The sequence below is a fragment of the Plecotus auritus genome (genome assembly GCF_963455305.1).
Source record: "Plecotus auritus genome assembly, chromosome: 13".
NCBI lineage: Eukaryota > Metazoa > Chordata > Mammalia > Chiroptera > Vespertilionidae > Plecotus > Plecotus auritus.
Window position 1 is genome coordinate 6,241,657 of NC_137779.1, and position 21,380 is coordinate 6,263,036.

General features: G+C 55.9%; 2 protein-coding genes across 7 annotated transcripts in view; one reads left to right on the top strand and one right to left on the bottom strand.

Moving 5' to 3' along the window:
* RAB35 (RAB35, member RAS oncogene family) lies at nucleotides 1-17,245 on the top strand. The gene is made up of 6 exons (XM_080649928.1): nucleotides 1-622; nucleotides 5,763-5,813; nucleotides 8,993-9,116; nucleotides 13,540-13,664; nucleotides 13,754-13,878; nucleotides 15,080-17,245. The coding sequence occupies exons 1-6, from the start codon at nucleotides 571-573 to the stop codon at nucleotides 15,206-15,208; spliced, it is 606 nt and encodes a 201-aa protein (XP_080506054.1). The 5' UTR covers nucleotides 1-570; the 3' UTR covers nucleotides 15,209-17,245.
* A 648-nt stretch (nucleotides 17,246-17,893) lies between these two features.
* The window catches only part of BICDL1 (BICD family like cargo adaptor 1), an 87,588-nt gene continuing 84,101 nt past the window's right edge, over nucleotides 17,894-21,380 (bottom strand). For 4 of the 6 annotated variants that reach the window (XM_080649747.1, XM_080649748.1, XM_080649745.1 and 1 more), the window contains one exon: nucleotides 17,894-19,233. In XM_080649747.1, coding sequence (XP_080505873.1) covers nucleotides 19,072-19,233 — 162 coding nt within the window. In that variant the 3' untranslated portion in view covers nucleotides 17,894-19,071. Of the gene's footprint in view, nucleotides 19,234-21,121; nucleotides 21,231-21,380 lie in introns of all 6 variants that reach the window. The other 2 variants (XR_013959525.1, XM_080649746.1) reach the window with 2 other exon arrangements.

Here is a 21,380-nt window from a genome sequence, read left to right on the forward strand (position 1 = left end):
GCAGAAAGGGGGCGGAGTGTCCGAGTCCCCGGTGTAAGCCCCGCTCGCACGGTCACTGCGAGCCTGTCTTTTCCTCTCCGCAGACTGCAGGGCTGGAAGCTGAAGGAGCCGGTCCGTCCGGGCCACGGCCGGGCTTCTCCGGCATTCTCGGCTTCTTTCCGTTTGGGCTCGACAGCAGCTCATCTTTTCGAGCCCTAAGGGCCGCGAGCCGCCACAGCGATGTTCACCAAGAAGTGGACAAGCAGGCCCGCACCGGCGGGACTGCCAGAGCGCACGCGCGGTGCGCGAGCGCGGCGAGGGCGCGGCTGGCCGACGCTGCGGCTGCGCACAGGCGGTGCCGGACGCTGCGCCTGCGCAGTGGCGGGGTGGGGCGGGAAGGAGAGAGGCGGCGGCAGCGGCGGCGGCGGCTGCTGAAGAGGAGGAGGAGGGGGAGCGGAGGGAGGTGTTTCTGTCAGTTCCGGCTGTTTGTTCGGGAAGTGGATCCGCCGCTGCCGGAGCAGCCCGGAGGGAGCTGCGGTTCGCGAGGCCAGCACCGACCCCGCCTGCCTGCCCGCGCCTCCCCCGCCCGCCATGGCCCGGGACTACGACCACCTCTTCAAGCTGCTCATCATCGGCGACAGCGGTGAGGGCCGAGGAGGCCGGAGGCGGCGTGGGCCCTGCCGGGCGCGGCCCGCGGGGGCCTCGGGGCGGGCAGACGGGCGGAGAGCTGCCGGCCCGCGCGGGGCGGGCGGGCGGGGCTGCCCGGCAGTCGCCGGCCCCAGGGGTGCGCCGAGGGGCTCGGGGCCTCGCCAAGGAGAGGTTGGGGCGCCAGGCTGCGGAGCGGAGGAGCCGGGCGAGCAGGGGTCGGGCTGGGGCGCCCGGTCCACTCACCGTGCCTGCCGCTGCCTCACGTGTGACCTTGGTCAAGTCGCGCGATCTCTGGAGTTGGAGAGACCTGGGTTCGAGTGCTGGGACTACCAGCTTCCTCAGTCTGTGACCTTGGGCAAGTTGTTTCGCGTTTCTGAGCCTCAGTGTCCTCATCTGAGAACTGGGGACTTGCCTTGCTGGGTGGTGTGAGTATGCGATGAGAAAAAGCTTGAAAAGTGCTTAGTCCCGACCTGGCGCAGATGTGTTCTATGGATATGATTGTCAGTTTCTTCCTTTGCAAAGTGGGCATGTTCCCAGCACCTGCCTCCTGGGGTTCTTGCGAGGTTTTTAAGGTAAGGCAGGTAAAGCACTTCGCACAGGGCCGGGCCCATTCCTGCCGAGTTGCTGTTGCTCTATCTCCCTATGGTTCCGGTTCCTCATCTGTAAAATGGAATGATAGGGTTGGTGTCACTGGGCTGTTGAGTGTTCCGTGAGGTAACGCGCAAGGTGAGTGTTCAATATTTGTTTGCTTTTCTGTGCTGTATGTATATGGCCGGGCACTGGAGGTGCAGCCAGTATTACAGAGCGCTCTGAGCATCTCCACGCTCCTGGAGAGATCTAGCTCAGCGCACTGCAGCCTCTCCGTGCCCAGTGCCTGCCTGGCACCCAGTAGGTGCCTAATGCATAGTTGTTGAATGAATATTCAGTGTCCTGATAAGCATTAGGCTGGTGTCTGGGAAAGGGTGGAGGGTTTAGAGGTGTTTGGAGTGTGGCAGGTGCGCAGGTCTATGGGGTGACCAAGAGGTCAGGGAGGCAGGCCTCAGGAGGTTTATAGGAGTATAACTGAGGCGCTGGGATTATATGATAGGGAAGGAGACTGGGGAGCACCCGATTTTATAGACCAGACCAGACCTGAGTTGAATGTGACTAGAGGTGGTGGAGCCTATGGATTGTTAAGGAAAGAGGGGACCAAATCAAAGGGATGTAAGACCTGATGTAGGAGTGTTGGGTCATAGCTGGGCCAGGGAAGTGGGTGGGTTTTGGTCTCCTGTGGAGCTGGATTGGGATGTGGTTGGTGGTTTGGATCAGGTGAAAGATGGCTGAGGTTTCCGTGGTTACTGGTGGAAGGGAGAGGTAAGAGGAAAAATTAGGGGTTAACTGCAGAGATGAAGAGTGGCTGTGGTTGGGAAGGAGTTAGAAAGGAGGAGGCTGTGGTTTGAATAAAAGAAAACCAGACGAGCTGTGTAGACGTGCTCTTGGAGAAGGCCGCCGGCATTCCTCTGGGTCCGGAGGGTTATGCCGTTACAGGATTTCATTCAGCCCTGGTCTTGGTTCAGAGGGGCTGGCCCCAGCGTGAGTTCTCTCTTTTGGAGTTAAAGTCAGCTCACCTTGGTCAGGGGTCCTTCTCCCTCTACAAGACATCTAGAGCCTGTGTTGATACCCGAAAACGAAAAGCATAAGCTCAGCAAGATGTGGCTTGTTCACTTTTCCTCTTTGTCAAACCCAGGGATGGTTTTGGCCCCCTTTTCATAGTACATTTTGCGTGGCGTGTTGATTTTTCACTCAGAAGTCAGCTGTGGGAGAAGACTCTCTGGCTCCTAGCTCAGTGTGTAGAGGACTATGTGGTGTAGAGAAGACAGATGCTTTGCAGCTTAATTTCTCCTGACAGTGAGCTGATACTCAAAGCCCAACACTTAGGAGACTGGAGATGGTCGCCATGGAAGTTCAAACTAATCTTTGGCAGCTGAGCAAGGAGACGAGCATCATGTGCTCGCCTGACCCGGGCTCCTGTGTGGGTGCTTCCTTAGGGCTTACCAAAAAACTTCACAGACGCTTGCCCATCGGCTTCTCCCCTGTGCCTGTGTAGTTTGTCAGAAAAACAAACTATGGCTCAGAGGAGTTGACTGACTTGCCCAGAGCCAACAGCTCATCAGAGGCAAAGCCGGGCGTTAACACACATGGATTCACGTGTGAGCAGCTGGTCCCAGGCCTGGCAAACAGGAGGCCCTCGGTGAATGTTAGTTTCTTTCTTTATAAATCTGGAGTTCTTCTTCCCACTCTGCCAGATTGCACATGCTTCTAGAACTCATTCCGTCAGCTTCTGCAGCTCTTCTATATGCCTAAGGTTCTTCCTCTCTCTTATGTTCCAACACTGGCTCTAATGTGTGAGCATTTCATCCGATCCATGAGACCAGCTGGAGGCTGGGGTGGTTGTCAGAGAGCTAAAGCCTTTCACTTTACACATGTGTGAGCTGAGGCTTAAAGCTGCTGTGTGCTGAAGTGACTTGTCGGAGGTTATCCAGTGAATTAGTTACTGAGCCAGGTTTGAAATTGAGAACACTTTACTTGAAAGTCTAAAGGTCTTCAACAGTCTAGAACCGAAGCAGAGAGGAGTGAGGGAAGTGAGGGAACCTTAGCCCAAGGGAGGAGCAGGGCTGAGGGTGGGGACTCCTGTGGAGGCTTTTTGAGGGTCGGAGCATCTGTGTAGCTCAGAAGGCAGAAAGCAAGGGAGAGAGGGGGTGTGATGCAGGGAGCACGGGGATGACAGAGAGAGTGTGAAGTTTCTGCAGAATAACTATGCGTCCTGGCTACCAAGAGGCATCGAGTGCCGGCCTCGGCTCCTTGCTGGGTAAAGGATGATGGGGCTGGACTTGTGGGGTTTCCTACTAGATACGGCCCTTGGGAAGCTGTTGACTTCAGCTGTGGTGAAGGTGGATTGGGACTCGTCACTTCCTTCCACAGGCCAGTGCATGTTTTCCTAAGAAAGCCTCTCGAGGGATATTTGGGGGTGGCATTTCTGAGGGTGGGTGTCTGTTCCATTTGAAGGGAAGAGCTATGCTGGAGGTGGTGTCAGGCCCAACCCTGTGGCTCAGAGGAGCTGTTGGTGTGGTGGCTGTGGCCGTCTTTCTGCAGACTGGTGGCTTTCAGAAGCTCTGCAGAGGAGCTGGGGCAGCGAAGGGGACCCAGAGAGGCCATGCTGGAGGGAGTGCCGCTGCTTCACCGCTTCATGCAGAGAGCACCTCCCCTTATCTGTTTTAGATCTAAGGATTCCGCCACCCCCCAAAGTTTGAAAAGCACTGCTTTGGCTCCTGTTAACGCTGCAGTCAGCATTAGATAGCATAGCTGTCAGTGTGAGTGGCATCCATTTAGTCATAATTCATTACACAGTGTTTTGTTGGCACCTACTAAGTGCTGGGCCTGGCTTCCAGCACATTAAATGTCCAGGGGAGGTGAGGCGAGATTGCCTTCCTGGAGGAATTCACAGCCTAGTTGCCCAGACACAGCTTTTAGCTGAGTAAGTGGACCCAGAAGTCTCCAGGAGGAAGCAGAGGAGCAGGCAGGACCGATGGGGTGTTGGCATTGGACAGAGCGCTGGGAGGGACCCAGCCCAGGACTGGGGCTCTCCTTGGCTCAGCAGGAAGCCTCATAGAAGCAGCAATGAGGAAGTGGCTCTGAGCAAGAGTGCTGCAGGCATGGGCTGAGCAGCAGGTGCCATGGGGCACAGCACCCCCGGCCTGCCTTTGGGAAGGTCAGACCCAGGTTTACCATGAAACGCTCTCCTGGGCCTCCCTGGACAGTGTACTCACCTGGAGAAGCCTCCAGACATGTCATCCAAGAGGACTGCTCCGAGAGGATTTCTGGATTAGTTAGTGTTAGGCACAGCTGGGGCTGGGGGCGGAGGTAGCTGAGGAGCTGATGAATGCTATGGACTCCTCCCTCCAAATATGCACATATACTCAAAATTTGCACTTAGTTGTGGGGGTTTCTGAGACCCTAGGCTAAGTTCTCTTCCGATCTAGTTTTGATAGCACTGCTGCTAAACGTCAACCAGAAGTGAGATGCAGGAGCCTCTGTGGGGTCTTTGTTTTGAACTTCCTGAAACAGATGCAGAAAGACTCCCCAAGCAGAATGTATTGGAAAGAGCTTTAGAGCTCCCGAGTAGACAGCTCTGGATTCAGATCTCAGCTCACACTTCCTGCTGAGGCCCTAGGCCAGCTGCTTAGCTTGTTGGAGCCTCAGTTGCCACATCCTGATCTTAATAGATGCAGCTGGAGTTATAGGAGCATCAAAGTGCCCACCACACACAGCTCTCTATGCATGCTAATTCTTTCCTTCTGTGGTCAGTTGACCCAGCTGGCCTTGGGGGGTGGCGGGGGTACAGGACAGGTAGGGGAGGGACACAGGACAGGTTGTACCTGGAAGGCTAAAGCTGCTGTGTGCTGAAGTAAAGGGAAGCCAGGCTTACGAGGGTTCCACCTGTTCTGGGAACAAGTGTGCCAGCAGATGCTGCGGCCAGTGAAATGCTTTGTGCACATGGGAGCTGTTGGGCTGTAGGGGTGGCAGACACCCCTCCCCATTGGTCCAGCTGGCCGACATAACTGGGGTGAGATGGCCCACAGTCGGTTAGAGTTGTCTGGGCCTCAGTTTCCTCACCTGCAGAACAGCCCCAATGATCTCAGGGGTTCTTTGCAGCTCTGCAGGTTCTCGTCTCACACTGCACATGAACTGAAGCTCCACACATGATGTGCAGTTTTCTAGGGACCACATTTCAGATGCACTTTGGGGCCAGTTTCATTTGGTGACTTTCCCCTGCTTTGTTTCTGTCATCTGGTACCTTCCTCTGAGTTGCTGGGGCCAGCCCTCAGCACAGGACCTGGGCACGAGTCCCCTCCTCATTTCTCCCCTGGGCTTTGGGGGCAGCTTGTCTTACACTAGGACCGAGGAAAAGATTAGAAATTGAGTGGGGGAGATGCTCGTGGTGTGTGGCTGCTTCACATCAAAAGCAGTATTGAGGAGGGAGCTCAGTCCCACTGAGTTTAAAACTGAGGACCTGGGTGTCATCTCCCTGCAGCAGGAAGGACTGGTTGAGGGGAGGGACCCATGCTGCCTCTCATCTCCTGCTCTCTCTCTTGCAGGTGTGGGAAAGAGCAGTTTACTCTTACGTTTCGCCGACAACACTTTCTCAGGTGAGTGTGCCCCTGAGGTGCTGCTGAGGTGTTTCAGTTTTGAAATCCCTTTGCCTGGCGCCAGAACACCCGCCTCTGCCTCATGTCGCAAACCTTGTCAGTGCGATTGCAGGCTGAGGGACAGAGAAGCAGAGGGAGGCACAGGCTAGCAGCCTCTGCGTCCGTCTTCATTTGTCTGGTTCAAAAAAAAAAAAAAAATCCTTTACAGGCCCATACTTTGGCCACCCTGGGTCTATTTGTGCCCCAATATTTAAAAAAGAAAAAAGAAAGTTAAAAAAATATTGCAAGTTAGTACATGCCTGTGTAAACTTTCAAACGGGAAGACTCAGTAGTGGAAAATGAAAGCTGTCCCTTTACCTATCCCGTCCGGTGCCCTGGGAGCCTCTGCCCAGCATGGTCTGTCTTTCCGACTTTTCTTCTCCACTCCACGTGCGGTGGTCAGCGGCTCGCCTTCCCCTCCTGTGTCAAGGATCACCCTTCCACGGCACATGAGACCTCTGGTTCTTAGGATGGCTCTGAAGTTCCCCTGGCTGTGGATGGATGCACATGGTTCACTAACAGTGCTCTTGATATGTGCGTGCTTTCTGGTAGCTTGTAGTTTCAGCGATCTGCATGTCTTGGGCTACACTTGATGCTTCTTCTTGCATAGAAGAGGAGTCATGAGGTCGGGGTATGTGCATTTAACTTTTTCACAGTGCTCTGAACTGAGCTTTCCAAGCTGTACTACGTGAACTGACACTACCACTGAAGGGGTTTATTTTATTTATTTTACTTAAAAATATATATTTATTGATTTCAGAGAGGAAGGGAGAGGGATAGATAGAAACATCAATGATGACTGAGAATCATGGATTGGCTGCCTCCTGCATGCCCCACACTGGGGATTGAGCCGCATGTGCCCTGATTGGGAATCGAACTATGATCTCCTGGTTCATAGGTCAACACTCAACCACTGAACTGCACCAGTTGGGCATGAAGGGGTATAAAGGGTCCCTCAATGCTAGATCTTGGATAGTCTTCATTTTTGCTAAACCAATCAGCACAAAGTGCTATCTCGTTTAAGTTTGTATTTCCCAGATATTGGTGAAGTGGATGTGTTTGTTGAATACATCAGGTTCATTGCAGAGACTTCGGGCTAGCTTGGGCTCTCTGATCAAGGATGAAGTGTGACTGTCTTGTAGGGAATTCCCTATGATGTGGTTAAGGGATGAGCTAAAACTAGGAAGTGATTACATGGCTACCGCCTCTCTTGGTGGAGAAGTGGGTTTCTCCCAGCAGTCGTCCTGCAGCACTACTGGTGGTGTGATGTGGAAAGAGCTGTCTGTGTGACCATGAGCCTGACTAAGTCTCAGCTCATCGTCAAGTGGGACTGATCATCGTCCTTCCCACAGAGGGTTATTGTGAGGGTCACCTGTGATATTGCAGGTCATAGTGCCTGGGACTCAGGAATCTTGCAGTACCTTCCAGTGGTTTGTTATTGCTTCTGTTCAAGAATGGTCACTTAAGGAGCAGCTTATCATTAGGCTGAAAAATACTCATTTTCCTCATGACCTTGTGACTCCCCATCCTCATGGCTTCCACTCCTGGAGGGCTCTCCTTTGCTCTCTCACTCCTCTTCCCATTTCTACTGCCAGTATCTTCGTTGGTTCTAGCCTGAAGCATTTCAGCAGCTCCTCCCCCTCCCCTGTCAAACTGCTGAATTTATCTAGCTAGTACGTGGCTCTGCCAGGGGCTTGCCTCTGCTTCAAACCTCAGCGGCCCTCTCTTAAGTGAGCAGAGTTTATGGCAAGGTTTTTCCACCTCAGAACTGTTCACACTCTGGGCCTGTGATTCTGTGTTGTGGGGGCTGTTCCGTAAAGGATATGGAGCAGAATCCCTGGGCTCCACTTACCGGTAGCATTGGTCCCTCTCCCCCAATTGTGACGACCAGAAATGTCTCCAGACATTGCTCAGTGTCCTCTGCGGAGACACAGTCCTCCCCGCTGAAAACCACCGGACTTCATAATCTGTTTTCAGCTCACCTTTCCAGCTTTCTGGCTCCTACTGTTTGTTCATTCTTTTGCCGTTTCCCAAGCTCTCTCGCTTACTCATTCATTCAGCCGCCAGCTGCTGGTTGAGTGCCTGCAGCAGTAGGTGCTGGGTCACACTCCTGGGCTCATCCCGAGCTGCACAGGGCCCAGTGCCCGGGATGCCGGCTGGCTTGTTTCTGAATGTTTTCTCTCAGTGTTTTGCCTCTGGGTGGGATGTCTTCCCCCACCTAATCTCAGCCTTTGACATTTTACCGATTCTTTCAAGCTAGGCTGGAATGTGACTTCTTCCCCAAAGCCTTCCTTGATCTCCACCCCACTTTGAACTTTGACCTTTCCTCCAGAGTTTGGATACTTTATAGAGTCAGTTGTGTGTGTGTCCTGTCTGCAGCACTGTGTCACACTGTAATCTCCAATTGGCGTGAAAACATGTCTTAGATTCGGGCCTTTGTAAGCCTGGACAGAACTGTTACATTGGCCAGACATTCTCTTCCACTCCATCTCTCACAGAGGCCACAGGAGAGCTGTTTATAATGCAGCTCATACTCTGATTAAAACCTTCAGTGCCTTCCCGTCACACACCACAGAAAGCCCAAGCTCTCCTAATGGTGCAGATGCCCCGAGATCAGGCCTTGGCACCCCCTCCCTACCTGATTCCGACTCTGTGCTTGACCTTACTTGACCCCCCTCCCTCCACTGCTATTTTTGCTACTGTCTCCTCTGCCTCAAACATTGTTTTTCAAATTGCAGGTCATGACTTGTGTGTTAGGAAGTTAATTTGTGGGTCTTTAAAAACGTTTGGAATAGAATAGAATAGAAAAAAAAAGTGCGTGATAGGCCTCCCACTATTCTTAGGCCATAGCTAACAGTCCAGCCACTCTCACTAAAGGAGCCTGTCCCCCCCAGTCACAGCTCTGGTTTTACTCCTTTGTGGCACTCATCACTTTGAAATTGTCTTTTTTATCTGTTTCATTGTATCCTGTCTGCTGCCCTCACCTTGACTATGGGTTCCATGGAGCTCCATCACTCCAGGGCCCTTGTCTTTTCTTATTCAGAACTCTGTCCCGGGACCTCGATCGTGCTGGGCCCAGAGTGAGTGCGCTGTAGTCGGACTGGGGCACCTGTGGACCTTGCTAATGTGTGTGCTTGCAGGCAGCTACATCACCACGATCGGAGTGGATTTCAAGATTCGGACCGTGGAGATCAATGGGGAGAAAGTGAAGCTGCAGATCTGGGACACAGCTGGGCAGGAGCGCTTCCGCACCATCACCTCCACGTGAGTCTGCACTTGCCCCCATTCTGACCCCTCGCCACCGACAGTGGACACAGTTGAGTAACTAGCCCAGGTCATGGTGGAAATGTCACGGGTGGGTCCCGGACTGTCAGGAGGTAAGCCCTTTGCTGGCCACAGTCAGTGGTGTTAAGCTGAGCCCTCCTCTTCCTAAGGATGTGAGAGGAGGAGGGGATGAGATATGGCTGTTGCTGTGGGTGGGCAGTGGCTGAGTACCCAGGCTCTGGGGTTGGCAGGACAGTACATGTCAGTCAGCATACCCTCTGGCCTTTGGTCCCTTTGTCTGTAAAATGGGATGACTGCTACTGGCTTCACCTGGTGGTCAGACACTCCTCTCGTTGGGTTGTCAGCTGTGCAGCTTCCCACCACACACCCTGCCTCTGGAGCTGGCTTCTCTCTGTTGGGAGGGTTGGAAGGGGCGCTGGTGCATAGGAGGCTGTTGAGAGGCCATTACTCGGCCTCCCCAAAGCTGGTTACTGGGAACCCAGCTCACCCAGTGGGCTGCCACAGCACCTTGGTGACTCTTAGCTGCAAACAGGAGGAGACCCAGCTGGAACGCGACAGTGGAAGCCTGTGGAGGGGCTCTTGGTTCTTTGGCTGTTAATGGAACAGGTTCCAGGAAAGAGCAGGACTTCGAAGGCAGATGATACTTAAAAAAAAAAAAAAATTAAGAACCAAGTTTGTTTGTTTTTAATATTTTTATTTATTTCAGAGAGAAAGGGAGAGGGAGAGAGATAAAAACATCAATGATGAGACGGACTCATTGATTGGCTGTCTCCTGCATGCCCCCTACTGGGGATCGAGCCCGCAACCTGGGCATGTGCTCAGAATCGAACCTGGGACCCTTCAGTCCCCAGGCCGACACTCTATCCACTGAGCCAAACCAGCTAGGTCAATGGTTCAGAATTTACATTTTTGTTCGGTGTGACCGTGGGCAAGCTGCCTGAGGTTCTGTGCTTCGGTTTCTCACAGGGTTTATTTACCGTTAGGCTTTGCTTCGGTGCGGAGGCCTGTGTGCCAGGTAGTCTGTGCTGGGGCTTCCTGAGCGTGTCCTTGAGCCTTCTGCAGGCAGCGCTGTTGCTATCCCCATTGGACAGATGCGGGACTTCCAAGAGGGGTCCTGTTCCCAGGGGTGGCAGAGCCTGGGCTGCCCACGGTGGTGTATGTGCCAGAGTAGGAGCCGGTGTCTGGCCGCAGTAGTTGCTTCTTTGGTAGGCCTCTCCTTTGTCTCCCCGCAGTGATCCCTGAGTGGGGGCTTTTGGGAAGGTGGGTGAGGAAGTTCTCCGGCCAGAGATGCTTCTCCTCCCTTCAGCATGCAGACGGGTGGACCCCAGGCTGGCTGCAGGATCTCCTGAGGGTGGGAAGTGGAAGGGGTAAAAAGCCTCTACAGTGGTGGCTGGGAGCAAAGGATGCTGGCTGGGTAGCCTGGTCAAGAGATTGGATCCTGAGCAGTGTGGGGGGTTTCTGTCGCTGGGCTAGCTCTGTAGAGAGCATTTGTGTACTGTGGTCCGAGAAGCCCCCAGCCCCAGGGGTCCTGGCCTGGCGTCTGCCCAGGGCTGCTTTCTTGCTACTTGCCGATGAGTTACCTGAGCCTCTGGTGTCTCCGTGCCTATTTGTGAGGCCCTAAGGAGGGCACTGGGGTCAGAGGCTCCTTGGGGAGGGAGGATGGGCGCCTTCAGGTGGCCGGTGTGTCCAGGCTCAAACAAGACCAAGACCTCATGGTCAGACCAAGGCACTGACCCCAGCTGTCCTGACCACCTGGGGCTGGGACTGTCACAGAGGGCATTACCTACTTCATTTCACTTAATCCTGATAAAGAGAGTCCTGTGATTACCTCCGTTTTACTAACAAAAAGTGAGGCCCAGCTTGGTTGGTTAGGAGTTGAACTGAGGTCTGATACCAAAGCTCCTGCCTTTAACCAGTCCATAGTCCTGCTCTCTGCTGACCCCTCACCCCAAGGGACTGGGACTGTGGCAGATGCTCTAGTGCTTCCTGTGGGTTAAAGCCAGTCAGGGAGTTCAGGGCAGCCGAGATGGTTGGGCCTGCAGCCATGAGAAATGCTTCGGGCAGGGCAGTGGGCCTGGGGTGCCCAGGCTCTTTAGCAGAGGAGCCACTGCCCCCCCCCCCCCCCTGACTCCCAGATTCTTTCAGGGCAGGTGGGAGGGGTGCACAGCTCATTCTGTTGGGGAGACTGGAGTTCCTCAGCTGCCTGAGGGCAATGTGTTTCAGGGTGCTCGAGAAGGGGCAGCACTGCACCCTGGTACTGTGACACCAGCCTGGCCCCTGCTGGCCGTCCTGTTTGCCTGGGGAGGCTGAGGGTAGCTCCATCTTGGGGTCCCCGACTCTGCCTCTCATGAGGCAGGAGGCTCTGCAGGCCATGCCGAGGGGCCACTGTGATGGCAGCTGCTGAAGAAGGAAGGATCCTTGGGAGAGGTTGGGAGTTCGTTCTCTCCTCAGGGATCAGGTCAGGGTACAGTAGGGTGGCCTTTTCTGATTCAGGGCATTAAAAGAGAAACTGAAATCGCATCCTGTTAGCCTGCCAAAGGAGTCCTGTTGTCACCCTGTCACCGTTTCTTGTCTCTTGCTAGCTGGGTTTTGCTGACCAAGAGGTGTGGCTGTGGGGTGTGGGTTTGGGGAGGAGTAGTGAGGTGTGGGTGCTGAGATGAGAGGGAGAGGGAGGTGACCATAGCTGGCCCTGGAGGGAGATCCAGGTGCCCTGGCTTTGGCGGTGTGACTTCAGGCAGGTCACTCAGCCTCATGTCCTCACTGGTAAAACGGCAGCCGCCCTGTCCACACAAGTTGTTGCAAAGATTCATTAGGAAGTGGATATAAAGCGCTGGGCGGTGGGCCTGGCACAGAGCTAAGTGGTGGTGAGTGAAGTGATTACTGATGGCGGTGGTAACAGGTACCCAAGGCATGGGCACCCTCCTGGCCAGAGCTCCGAGTCTCAGTTTCTGAGAAAGGCCCTCACCTGGACCCCGGAGAGGCGGAGTCTCCCAGGGAGCAGCAGGGGCTTTGTGGTGGGACTGGGCTGGGCCGTGGCTCTTTCTTGGCCCCTTCAATAGTCTTAGCAAAGGAGAGTTTGGAAATACATTCCACTCTGCACACTTCACTGGCCGGGGACAGTGTTCTCCTCCTGCACTTGTAGCTGCTCAGAGGGGTGTCCACGGAGCCGAATTGGTAATAACCTGGCAGTCTCAGCAGCAACTGCTGGGGGTAGAGGACAGGGCTGGTTCTGAGGGCACAGTACTAAATGGCTCGATTGTTGGGGCTCCCCAAGGCAGTGGATGGCAGAGCTGTGGGCACTGCTTCTTGCCTCGTTCCCAGAAGCCCCTGATTAGTGAGTCTCGGCCGCTCTGAGTGGTTACACAGCCTCGGGCGGGGGAGTCCCCGGCTGGTGGGTCTGGGAAGGCTCTCCAGGGAAGTGCATGTGTGAGGCCTTGTCCTCCTCTTCCTCCCAGGTTGATGTCCTCCATCTGGCCTACTGAACCATGGGGATGAATGGAGACATGGTGTCTGGAGGCGAATGCTTATACCCTCCTGCCATCCAGACCTTCTAGCTCAGCCGTCGCCAACCTTTTGGACCCCACGGACCACCAGTTGGCGACAGCTGTTCTAGCTGACCTCAGGCTGTGGGGTCTGTACGTTTGGTGGTGGCATAGGTGGGAAACCCTCTTCCCAACACTTCCTGCGTGCCATACTGTGTTCCCGTGCTCACCCTGCCCTGGCATGGATGAGGGGCAGGATGCGAGGTGCCCCCCAGTCTCCTGGGGAGGGAGTGCAGACCTTGGCAGATTTCACAAATGGCACATCTTCTTGGAATGGCATTTTACTAAAATTTGAGGAGAGAGAAAATTTTTTGAATGTTAACACAAGGGTAGTGAGCCCTGGCTGGTGGATAGAGCATTGGCCTGCACACCAAAGGGTTGTGGCATCGATGCCCAGGCAAGGGCATGTATCTGGGTTGCAGGTTTGATCTCCCGGCCCTGGTCAGGGTGCATGTGGGAGGCAACCAATCAATGTGTGTCTCTCCCCCTCTCCCTTCCACTCTCTTTAAAAATCAATGGGAAAAATATCCTCGGGTAAGGATTAACCAAAAAAACACACCAAGGATAGTGATATTATGTCAAATGCAAAACTTGCCTGAATTTTAAAAATAAAACGAGAACCTCAAAGACGTTTCAAGCTAGTAGCCGACGCCGAGCAACCTGGTTGGCCGCCTTGGGGACAGCGTGAGCTCAGTGCTGCTGGCTGAGCACGGTGTGAGCGGGTCGGCAGGCCAGGCGGTGAGGGGCCTCTGGGTGTCCTGCTGGAGAGGGTTTGCCTCCTCCCAGGTCCCGGCCAATCTCGAAGTGGGCAGGCAGGTCTCATGTGGGCTGAAGCTTTGACACAGACCCTGGCCCTACAGGTATTATCGGGGGACCCACGGGGTCATCGTGGTTTATGACGTCACCAGTGCCGAGTCCTTCGTCAACGTCAAACGGTGGCTTCATGAAATTAACCAGAACTGTGATGATGTGTGCCGAATCTTAGGTGAGATTGGGGTCACTGGAGCGGGACAGTGGGGTGGAGGGGGCCAGGGGCGCTCTTGCAGGGCCAGCTGACTTTGCTTTGCCCTAAAGTGGGGAATAAGAACGATGACCCTGAGCGGAAGGTGGTGGAAACAGAAGATGCCTACAAATTCGCCGGGCAGATGGGGATCCAGTTGTTTGAGACCAGTGCCAAGGAGAATGTCAACGTGGAAGAGGTGAGACCTGGGCCAGAGCAGGGACAGGGAGGGAGTGGGCCCGGCCCTGCTCCTCCCCCTGCTAGCCTGCTGTGGCTGACAGAACAAGTCATAGTAGCTGCCAGGCCTTTAAAGTCCGAGCTCACATCTGAACAGTCCTTCAGGTAAACTATTCCGTTTCAGATGGGGAACGGAGGTTCCAACTTAAGGAATAGTGCCCAGCTCGTTAGAGGCTAAGTCAAGCTTAGACCGGTCCGCACCCAGCCATGCAGGGTCCACTCAGTCCTCTGCCTCACTGACCCTGTCCCGGCCCGCAGCTGTCCCTCTCCTGCTTTCGGGCTTTTCTGCAGCCTTGGCCTCCAGAGCTCCGGTGGCCCCTGCTGTGGACACATCCCTCACAGAGCCTCCCGTCACTTCCGTGGGGCCTGCTAGAAAGCAGCGCGTCTGTGGGAGAAAGCCGGGCCCTTACCTTGAGCCCAGGCCGGCCGCACTCAGGCTTTGGGCGAGTCCTGCCCATGGTGTGTGGAGTCCAGAGGCCCAGGGAAACGGGATCCCCACTGCCTCCCGGACACCTCGGGCCCGTCAGGCTGGGATCGCAGGCCGGGCCTTTCCACTTGGAGCCTGTGGTGTGGGCCCGTGTGACCTTGGGCGGAGCTTAGGGCTCTAGGCTCCGTGTTCCTCTGTAGATCTGGGGAGAGTCCCTTGGGTTGTGAGGAAAAAGTGAAGCAAATTGTCAAGGGTTTGATGACACCGTTCTTGGTGGAGTGGGGGACAGGACTGTGGGCTGCTAAGTGGATCCTGGCAGCGCAAGGATGCCTCGGGGTCTGAGGAAGGTTCTAGGCTGGATGTGCTGAGAGGTGGCAGGGAGTGGGCAGGCTCTGGGGCCCTCTAACCAGTCACTAGTAGGGCACCTTTGTCTTGTCCAGAGAGTCCAGCAGAAGGAAAGGGGTTCTTTCTCTTTAAAAGAAAGCCTGGAAGATCCTGAGAGTGACTTCTCCAGGACACAGCTCATTGGGCTTTGATGTTTCTCTCTGACCTCTACACGTCACCACCTCCTTCCAAAAGGGTGCGAAGACACTCAGACCAAAAAATTCACGAGTAGAAATAGAAAGCTGGGCCCTGGGAGATGGGGAGGTGGCCTTTCTGGCCAGCAGCGGCAGCGCAGCCGAGACGGGCCTCCACACGAGGTCTGAGGCCCGCCCTGCCTCCTTCATCCTCACAGATGTTCAACTGCATCACAGAGCTGGTCCTCCGAGCAAAGAAAGACAACTTAGCGAAACAGCAGCAGCAGCAACAGAACGACGTGGTGAAGCTCACGAGGAACAGTAAACGAAAGAAACGCTGCTGCTAATGCCTCGCAGCCCCCTGCAGAGACTGCACTGCGGCCACTCCCTGGCCCGAGGCCCGCCGGGATCCTCGGGGGACAGTCTCAGTTTCGTGCCGTTATTTAAGAATTCTCTCCACGTTTTTGTATCTGGAGGCGCCATCGGCACTTCCTCCCCTCCCCCTCGAGTACCAAGAAGGTGTTGGACAACCTGCCCTTCCCTTCTGGTGCCCCTGCCCCCTGGCCAAGGCGCCTGGGCCCAGCGAGGACGCTGCCAGCGAGCGAACTGATTAACCCATTTGTACATAATGTATATTGCTTTAACCGGCCGTTTCACCCTCGTCCTGCTCTGACTTTGCCTCCCTAATGCCAGCCTGCTGCAGCAGACCCTCCCTCCCCATCCCATCTTACCGCCAGCAGCTTCCTGAGGAGATGGGATCGAGTTCTAGCCATGTCTTTTGCCAACCTGGGCTGGTGGAGTGGGCTCCACGTTCCTCTCCTCTCCTGCAGGCCATCGTTGACTTCTGTACCTGGCAGGTAGGGCCTCGCCCAGCTCCCTGCCCTCCCCATCCCCTACCCCTAACTATCTGGTAGTTGGGGGGCCTGGCCTTGATGTAGGCCTAGGGTTCCCATTAGAGGCCCTGCCCTCAGCTGACCCAGCCTGTGGGTTCCACAGGAGTCACTCCTGCCCTTTGGCCAACAGATTTCTTGTCCTGCCTTCTAGACGCCTCTAAGCTACAAACCCAGGGGAACTGTGCTTCTGTTTATACCAAGCTGTTTCAGTTCCAGCAGGAAGACAGGGTGTGTTCACGCAGGAACGGGGCTTAGGAGCATTGTTTTAACAGCTGAGAAAATGAGGCCACATCAGATGAATTAAGTTCCTCACACTTCTTCCCTCTTCCTGAGGTTTGGCTGGCACAGCAGCAGGAGTGGTGGCCTCCCCTTTGGGTCCGGTGTTGGTAGAAAAAGTGAACGGCTACCTGTCTGTGTGGGGCCGGGCTCTTGGCAGAGCATCCCTGGATGTTTCTTGGTGGGAAAGGAGAAGGGCCTCTCACCCTTGTCTGTGTGGGTCCACGGCCTCCCACTGAGTTCCTGGGTCTTCGATGTGGGGCGTGGGTGCTGCTGGACTGGGGATGATGCCTCTTGCCTCCAAGCTGGGTGGCAGGCAGCCTCAGGTCACTGACACCGGTCTTGGTGCAAAGGTAGCACGAGGATTCCTTAGCAGGTGGGAAGGAATGGCAGCTGCGGCTGGGAGCCAGCCAGCTTTGACTACCCTGGTCCCTCGGAGGAAAAACCAGGGTTATCTACACTTGATTACTGTCCCCTTTCCTCCTCCTTGGGACACTTCATTCACCTTTCCCTTAAAAGGATCACGTAACCTGGGAATAATTTATTTCAACACCGTGGGGTGTGTTACTAGATTTCCTTTCCTGGCGATTTCCAGGTGAAGCCCTGACTGGACAATCACATCACAGATCACACTGCAGATTTTCCTCGTTAACACTGTTGAGGGGTTTTTAATCAAAACGTGGGGTTTCCTTTGACCTGCCTCCCCACTTCCCCAAACTGCCAAAACACTGTGGTTCCACGTGACAGGCCTTCACTTTGGAGCCGCAGGGTGAGTTGGGGGAGTTCTCTGGGCCTGGGAGGCGGTGCTGTGGAGGGTGGCCGATCATGGGGCCCGGTGGGCAGCACACTCCACTCTGAGCATGAAGGTGGTGCCATGTGGCAGTGCTTGCAAACTCAAGCAATAAGAGGAGGGGGTCCTGGGAGTTGCCAGCCCCAGCTAGAAACACTCATGGCTCTGGCAGCTGGATGTCCAGGCCCAGGTGGCGGGGTGATCTTGGTGACAACTGTGCCTGTCCCGCTGAGTGTTGTTCGCATGAATGGGGGGTGGGGGTGGGGCGCTCACAGGGCTGGGCCGATGTCTTGGTGGACCTGATGCGAAATCCTGTCGAACAACAAAACTTTTAAATGGTTTGCTAGGATTATTTCTGTATTGAAAGTTTCTAATTATGCTTTTTTAAAAAAGTACTAAAAATAAAGGTTCAAGCTGCCAAACTTTCTCGGGGGCCTGTTTCCTCCTCTGGCTGTGCTCTGGGTGGGCCTGGCTTCTCCCGCCATTGTGTCCAGCTCTGGACTTCTTGTCTGAGTGCTGAACTCGGGCCTCTTGAGGCCCAGGGACACCGAGAAGCCAAGTTCACTTTCTCCTCGGAGGCCCGGTCCACGCCGAGGCTCCGGCTCGATGCGCTGGCCGAGCGCAGTGGTGAGATGCCAGGGGAAGCGCCCGTTTGCTTCCTCACGCCCGGAAGGGTGCAGTGGGAGCTTCGCCTGCGTGACTTCGCTCGGGCTTGAAGTTTCTGCCAAGCTGGAGGGCCTGCCCGTGGCTGGGCAACGGCAGCCTTCACTGGCACGGTGCCCAGCCGGGGTGGGCGTGGAGGCAGCGCCTTCGGCCACTGCTCCCAAAACAGCTGTCACCGACGGTGCCTCCACCCTCCCGGGGAGGTGCCCCTTCCTGGCCGAGTCCCTGGGTGTGAGGTGACCTCCCAGGTGCGCTGGGGGCTATTTCTGCCTCTTCATGCCAGCCAGTGGCAGTCCTGAAAGGTAAGTTGCGTTCTGACTAACCCCCTCCGGGCACCAATGACAGAGGCAGGAAGCTCTGTAGAAATTCAATTTATTCTTAGACTATTTTCAAAAGAAGCAGTGGTGTGCTGTTTTTCTAAAAATATGCCTTTATAGATTTATATATAATATGTATATTATAAAATCCATACATGTATTTACATGATTGCTACATACAAAAGTACAGCACTGTGGTATGTACATATCTATAGATACATTCTTTCCGCTCATCCCTGCTGGGCTGCTCCCAGGTGAGGCAGCTCGCGCTGGCTCAGCCGGGGGCCTCTGAGGGCGGGCCTCCGCAGAGAAGGTGCGTGGCTGCTGAGGGAGCAGCAGGTGGCAGGACTCATCCTTCCGCAGGCCTGGTGGGCAGTATCGGGAGGCGTCACCCCGTGGTGACAGTGCTGCCCTTGAGGTGGAGGTGGCTGCAGAGCCTTCTGGGGCCATTCTGTGTCCTAGACTTGCTTGGCTGAACCAAGAACTTGTATAGGGGAGTGGGAGGCTGGGAGGTGGGGACCCGTGAAGGGGTAAGGGCTGGATGGCTAAAGCCTGCAGAGGACCCGTGGGAAGACTGGCTGAGGGGGAAGGCCTGCACTGGCGCAGGCCGGGAGGGACAGCAGTGGCGCCAGGGGGCAGGCCCTTCTTCCTCCGGGCTCGGGATGGCCTCAGCCAAGCCTCTGCAGAGCCCGCTGTGGCCGAGCGCACAAGCACAGCCACCAGGCCCCGTAGGCTGGGTCTCCTGCCGAGGTGCTCCTGGCAGAGGTGCATGCACATGGGTGAGGGGCCGCTTCCCCTTACTCCCTGGGCCAGGGCTTGGGGAGGAAGGAGGCTCCGGCCTGGGCGTGGTGCCCTGCAGGCTCGGCCCCCACGGGTGGGCAGGCAGCGGCAGCCTCCTGAGGATGCAGAGGGCCTGTTTCTCCTGTTCCCCAGATCCACAGGGAGGGCAGCCGCCTGGGGTTGGGCGTGGGAGCCACTGAGGGGTGGGCTGCTCTGGGCGGCCTGAGCCCTGCTCAACAGCAGCGGATCCTGGGAAACCCAGGCTGGGCTGGGCCGGGCCGTGGGGACAGGCTCCTGCCTGTCCCTCTGCCAAGGGCAACCTTCTGCGGCCAGGCAGGCCCTCCTGGAGGACGTGGCCCCGGTGCGGGCAGGCAGTGCACCATCGAGCCCAGCAGGGGAGCCCCTGCATGTGAACACAGTGTACTGGGCCTCACCCGCACCCTTTCATCGCCTCCAGTCCACCCATCCTCGCTGGCCTGACTCCTCCCAACTTAAATTTTCCTGAAGAATGAGAATAGCCGTTTGCCTTCAGCGGTGCTGGGCTCGACCCCACGCCCTGCGCCACGGGCCCTGGAGAGGGCAACAGCTGGCCGGCTCCGTTCCTTCAGGTGCGTATCCATCAGCTGCCGGTCAATGACCCTGTGCATGTCATCCTGCAGAGAGCAGAGCGGAGGGGCTGAGCAGGGTAGAATCCTGACGCTGGGGGTGGGCAGGGAGGTGACACGTCTGAAGGGTCGAAGGACAGGAGATGAGGTGAGATGAGGATGAGGGAGGAGATGAGTGAGGGGCTGCCCCAACCAAGAAAGCAAGTGTAGATGCCAGGACACACGAGCCAGATGCCTCCTCCACAGTGCTACCCTCGGCTGACTCCACCGACGGCCCCGAGTGCCTGCAGCTGGCACCTTCCTGTCTGTCTCCACGTTGTCCCGGCCCTCTGCCCTGCCTCCTATGACCTTTGAGGCTGGGTGGGTCTGATCCTGCTGGCAACCTCAGCTTGCCAGCTCTCCCGCCCAGTGCTGGCTTCTGCCCCCTTTCCCTCCTAATTATCATCAGCCTGAGCTACACACCGGCAGGTGCACGTGACAGGGACACAGGCTCCCGGGGCGCCTCCCTTGCCTACCAGCAACCACATGCACAGCCCTCCTTACGAGGCTCCCATCACCGCTCAGGGCTAGTCTTGCTCAACAGGCCCATGTCCTCAGCCTCCTCCCCGGGGGCACCTTTCCCCTTCCAATTGGGTCCAGTTGCCTAGAACCGTGGTCGGCAAACTGCGGCTCGCGAGCCACATGCGGCTCTTTGGCCCCTTGAGTGTGGCTCTTCCACAAAATACCACGGCCTGGGCGAGTCTATTTTGAAGAAGTGGCGTTAGAAGTAGTTTAAAAAATTTGGCTCTCAAAAGAAATTTCCATCGTTGTACTGTTGGTATTTGGCTCTGTTGACTAATGAGTTTGTCGACCACTGGCCTAGAAAATGCCCCTCACCCGACTCCCACCTCACAGAACAGCAGCTTTGACCTCAGAGGAGCCTCTGGACACAGCTCCATTCTATTCTAATTGCCAAACTCCGATTCTGTGCAAGACTCCTTCTGACAAGGCATCCTGCCGCCAGCACAGCGTGAACACTGTTGGCTTAGAAATCTGGGCAGCCCTGGCTAGGTCACAGCAGCAGGAAACAAAACCCTGTGGGCCCTGGGAAAAGCCTGAGCCTTGGCTACCCCCTGGAGTGACCCCCTGCTCCCCAAGGTCAGGGCAACCACTCACTTGAGCGCAGAGGTGGGGCTGCTGGCCCCTCCCTGAGCACTAGCCCATCACCTCCTACCCTCTCACCCGAGCTCTCCCAGTGGAGTCACGCCAGTGTCTGCAGGTGTCAGTGTGAAGCAAAGCCGTCACCAGGCAGCCGCCCGCTGGTGAGGAGCTTGTTCCCTCTGGCCACATCCTGTTCTCTCGCCTTCCATCCCGACTTGCGTCATACTCATCCTTCCGGCACCCTCCTCCTCTCAGAAACAGGAGACACGCTCCCTACTTGCAGCCCCGTCCCGTGTCTAATCCACAGCACGGGGCCCTGCACTTAGGCCGTGCTCAACAATCTACGTGGTTAAATGCAGCATCAGGAACGGCAGAGCATCCTGTGGAAGGAGCCCTTTCAAGGCTGCCAGTGTTTATGCTGGCACATTGCACACCGCATTTTTATGCTTATATCACTTTAGAACATCGCGTGCACACGCGCACACACACACACACACACACGCCTCAATAAGCTGCTCATAATCCCACACCTGCCGTTATTTCTGTGAGCAAAGCAACCCATGTATGAGGAGGTGCTACCAAGAAACCAGGGTCAGCCTGTCAGTGCCGGGCCACGTGCTGCCCAAGTCACGGACGTGATGACGACGGGAGGAGAGGCCGGGGCTCGATGGCATGGCGCACAATACAGAGATGATGCCGGACTCCAGCACACAGACGCGGTGGGCCACGAGGTGCGACAGGGACGGACGTTCATGGTAGAGGGAGAAGGGTGGGTGGGATGAGAGTGCAATCTCACCTCAAAGGCAGGAGGGGTGTACAACTAAAGCTGTTGATACGGGAACTGAGAAAGGCCACTAGATCAGAAACCAAAGGAGCCAGATAGTAAAAAGCCCTGAGGAAGCAAACTGTAGCCAGGAGAGAAGAGAAAAGAACAGGACGTAAGCCAGGGACCAGCTCTGGGCGTGGAGGGAGGGTCAAAGCTTAGGGCCCTCCACAGCGGGACTCGGGCTCCCCTGGTGAGGCCACAGGGTGTAACAATGGTCACCCCACGTCCT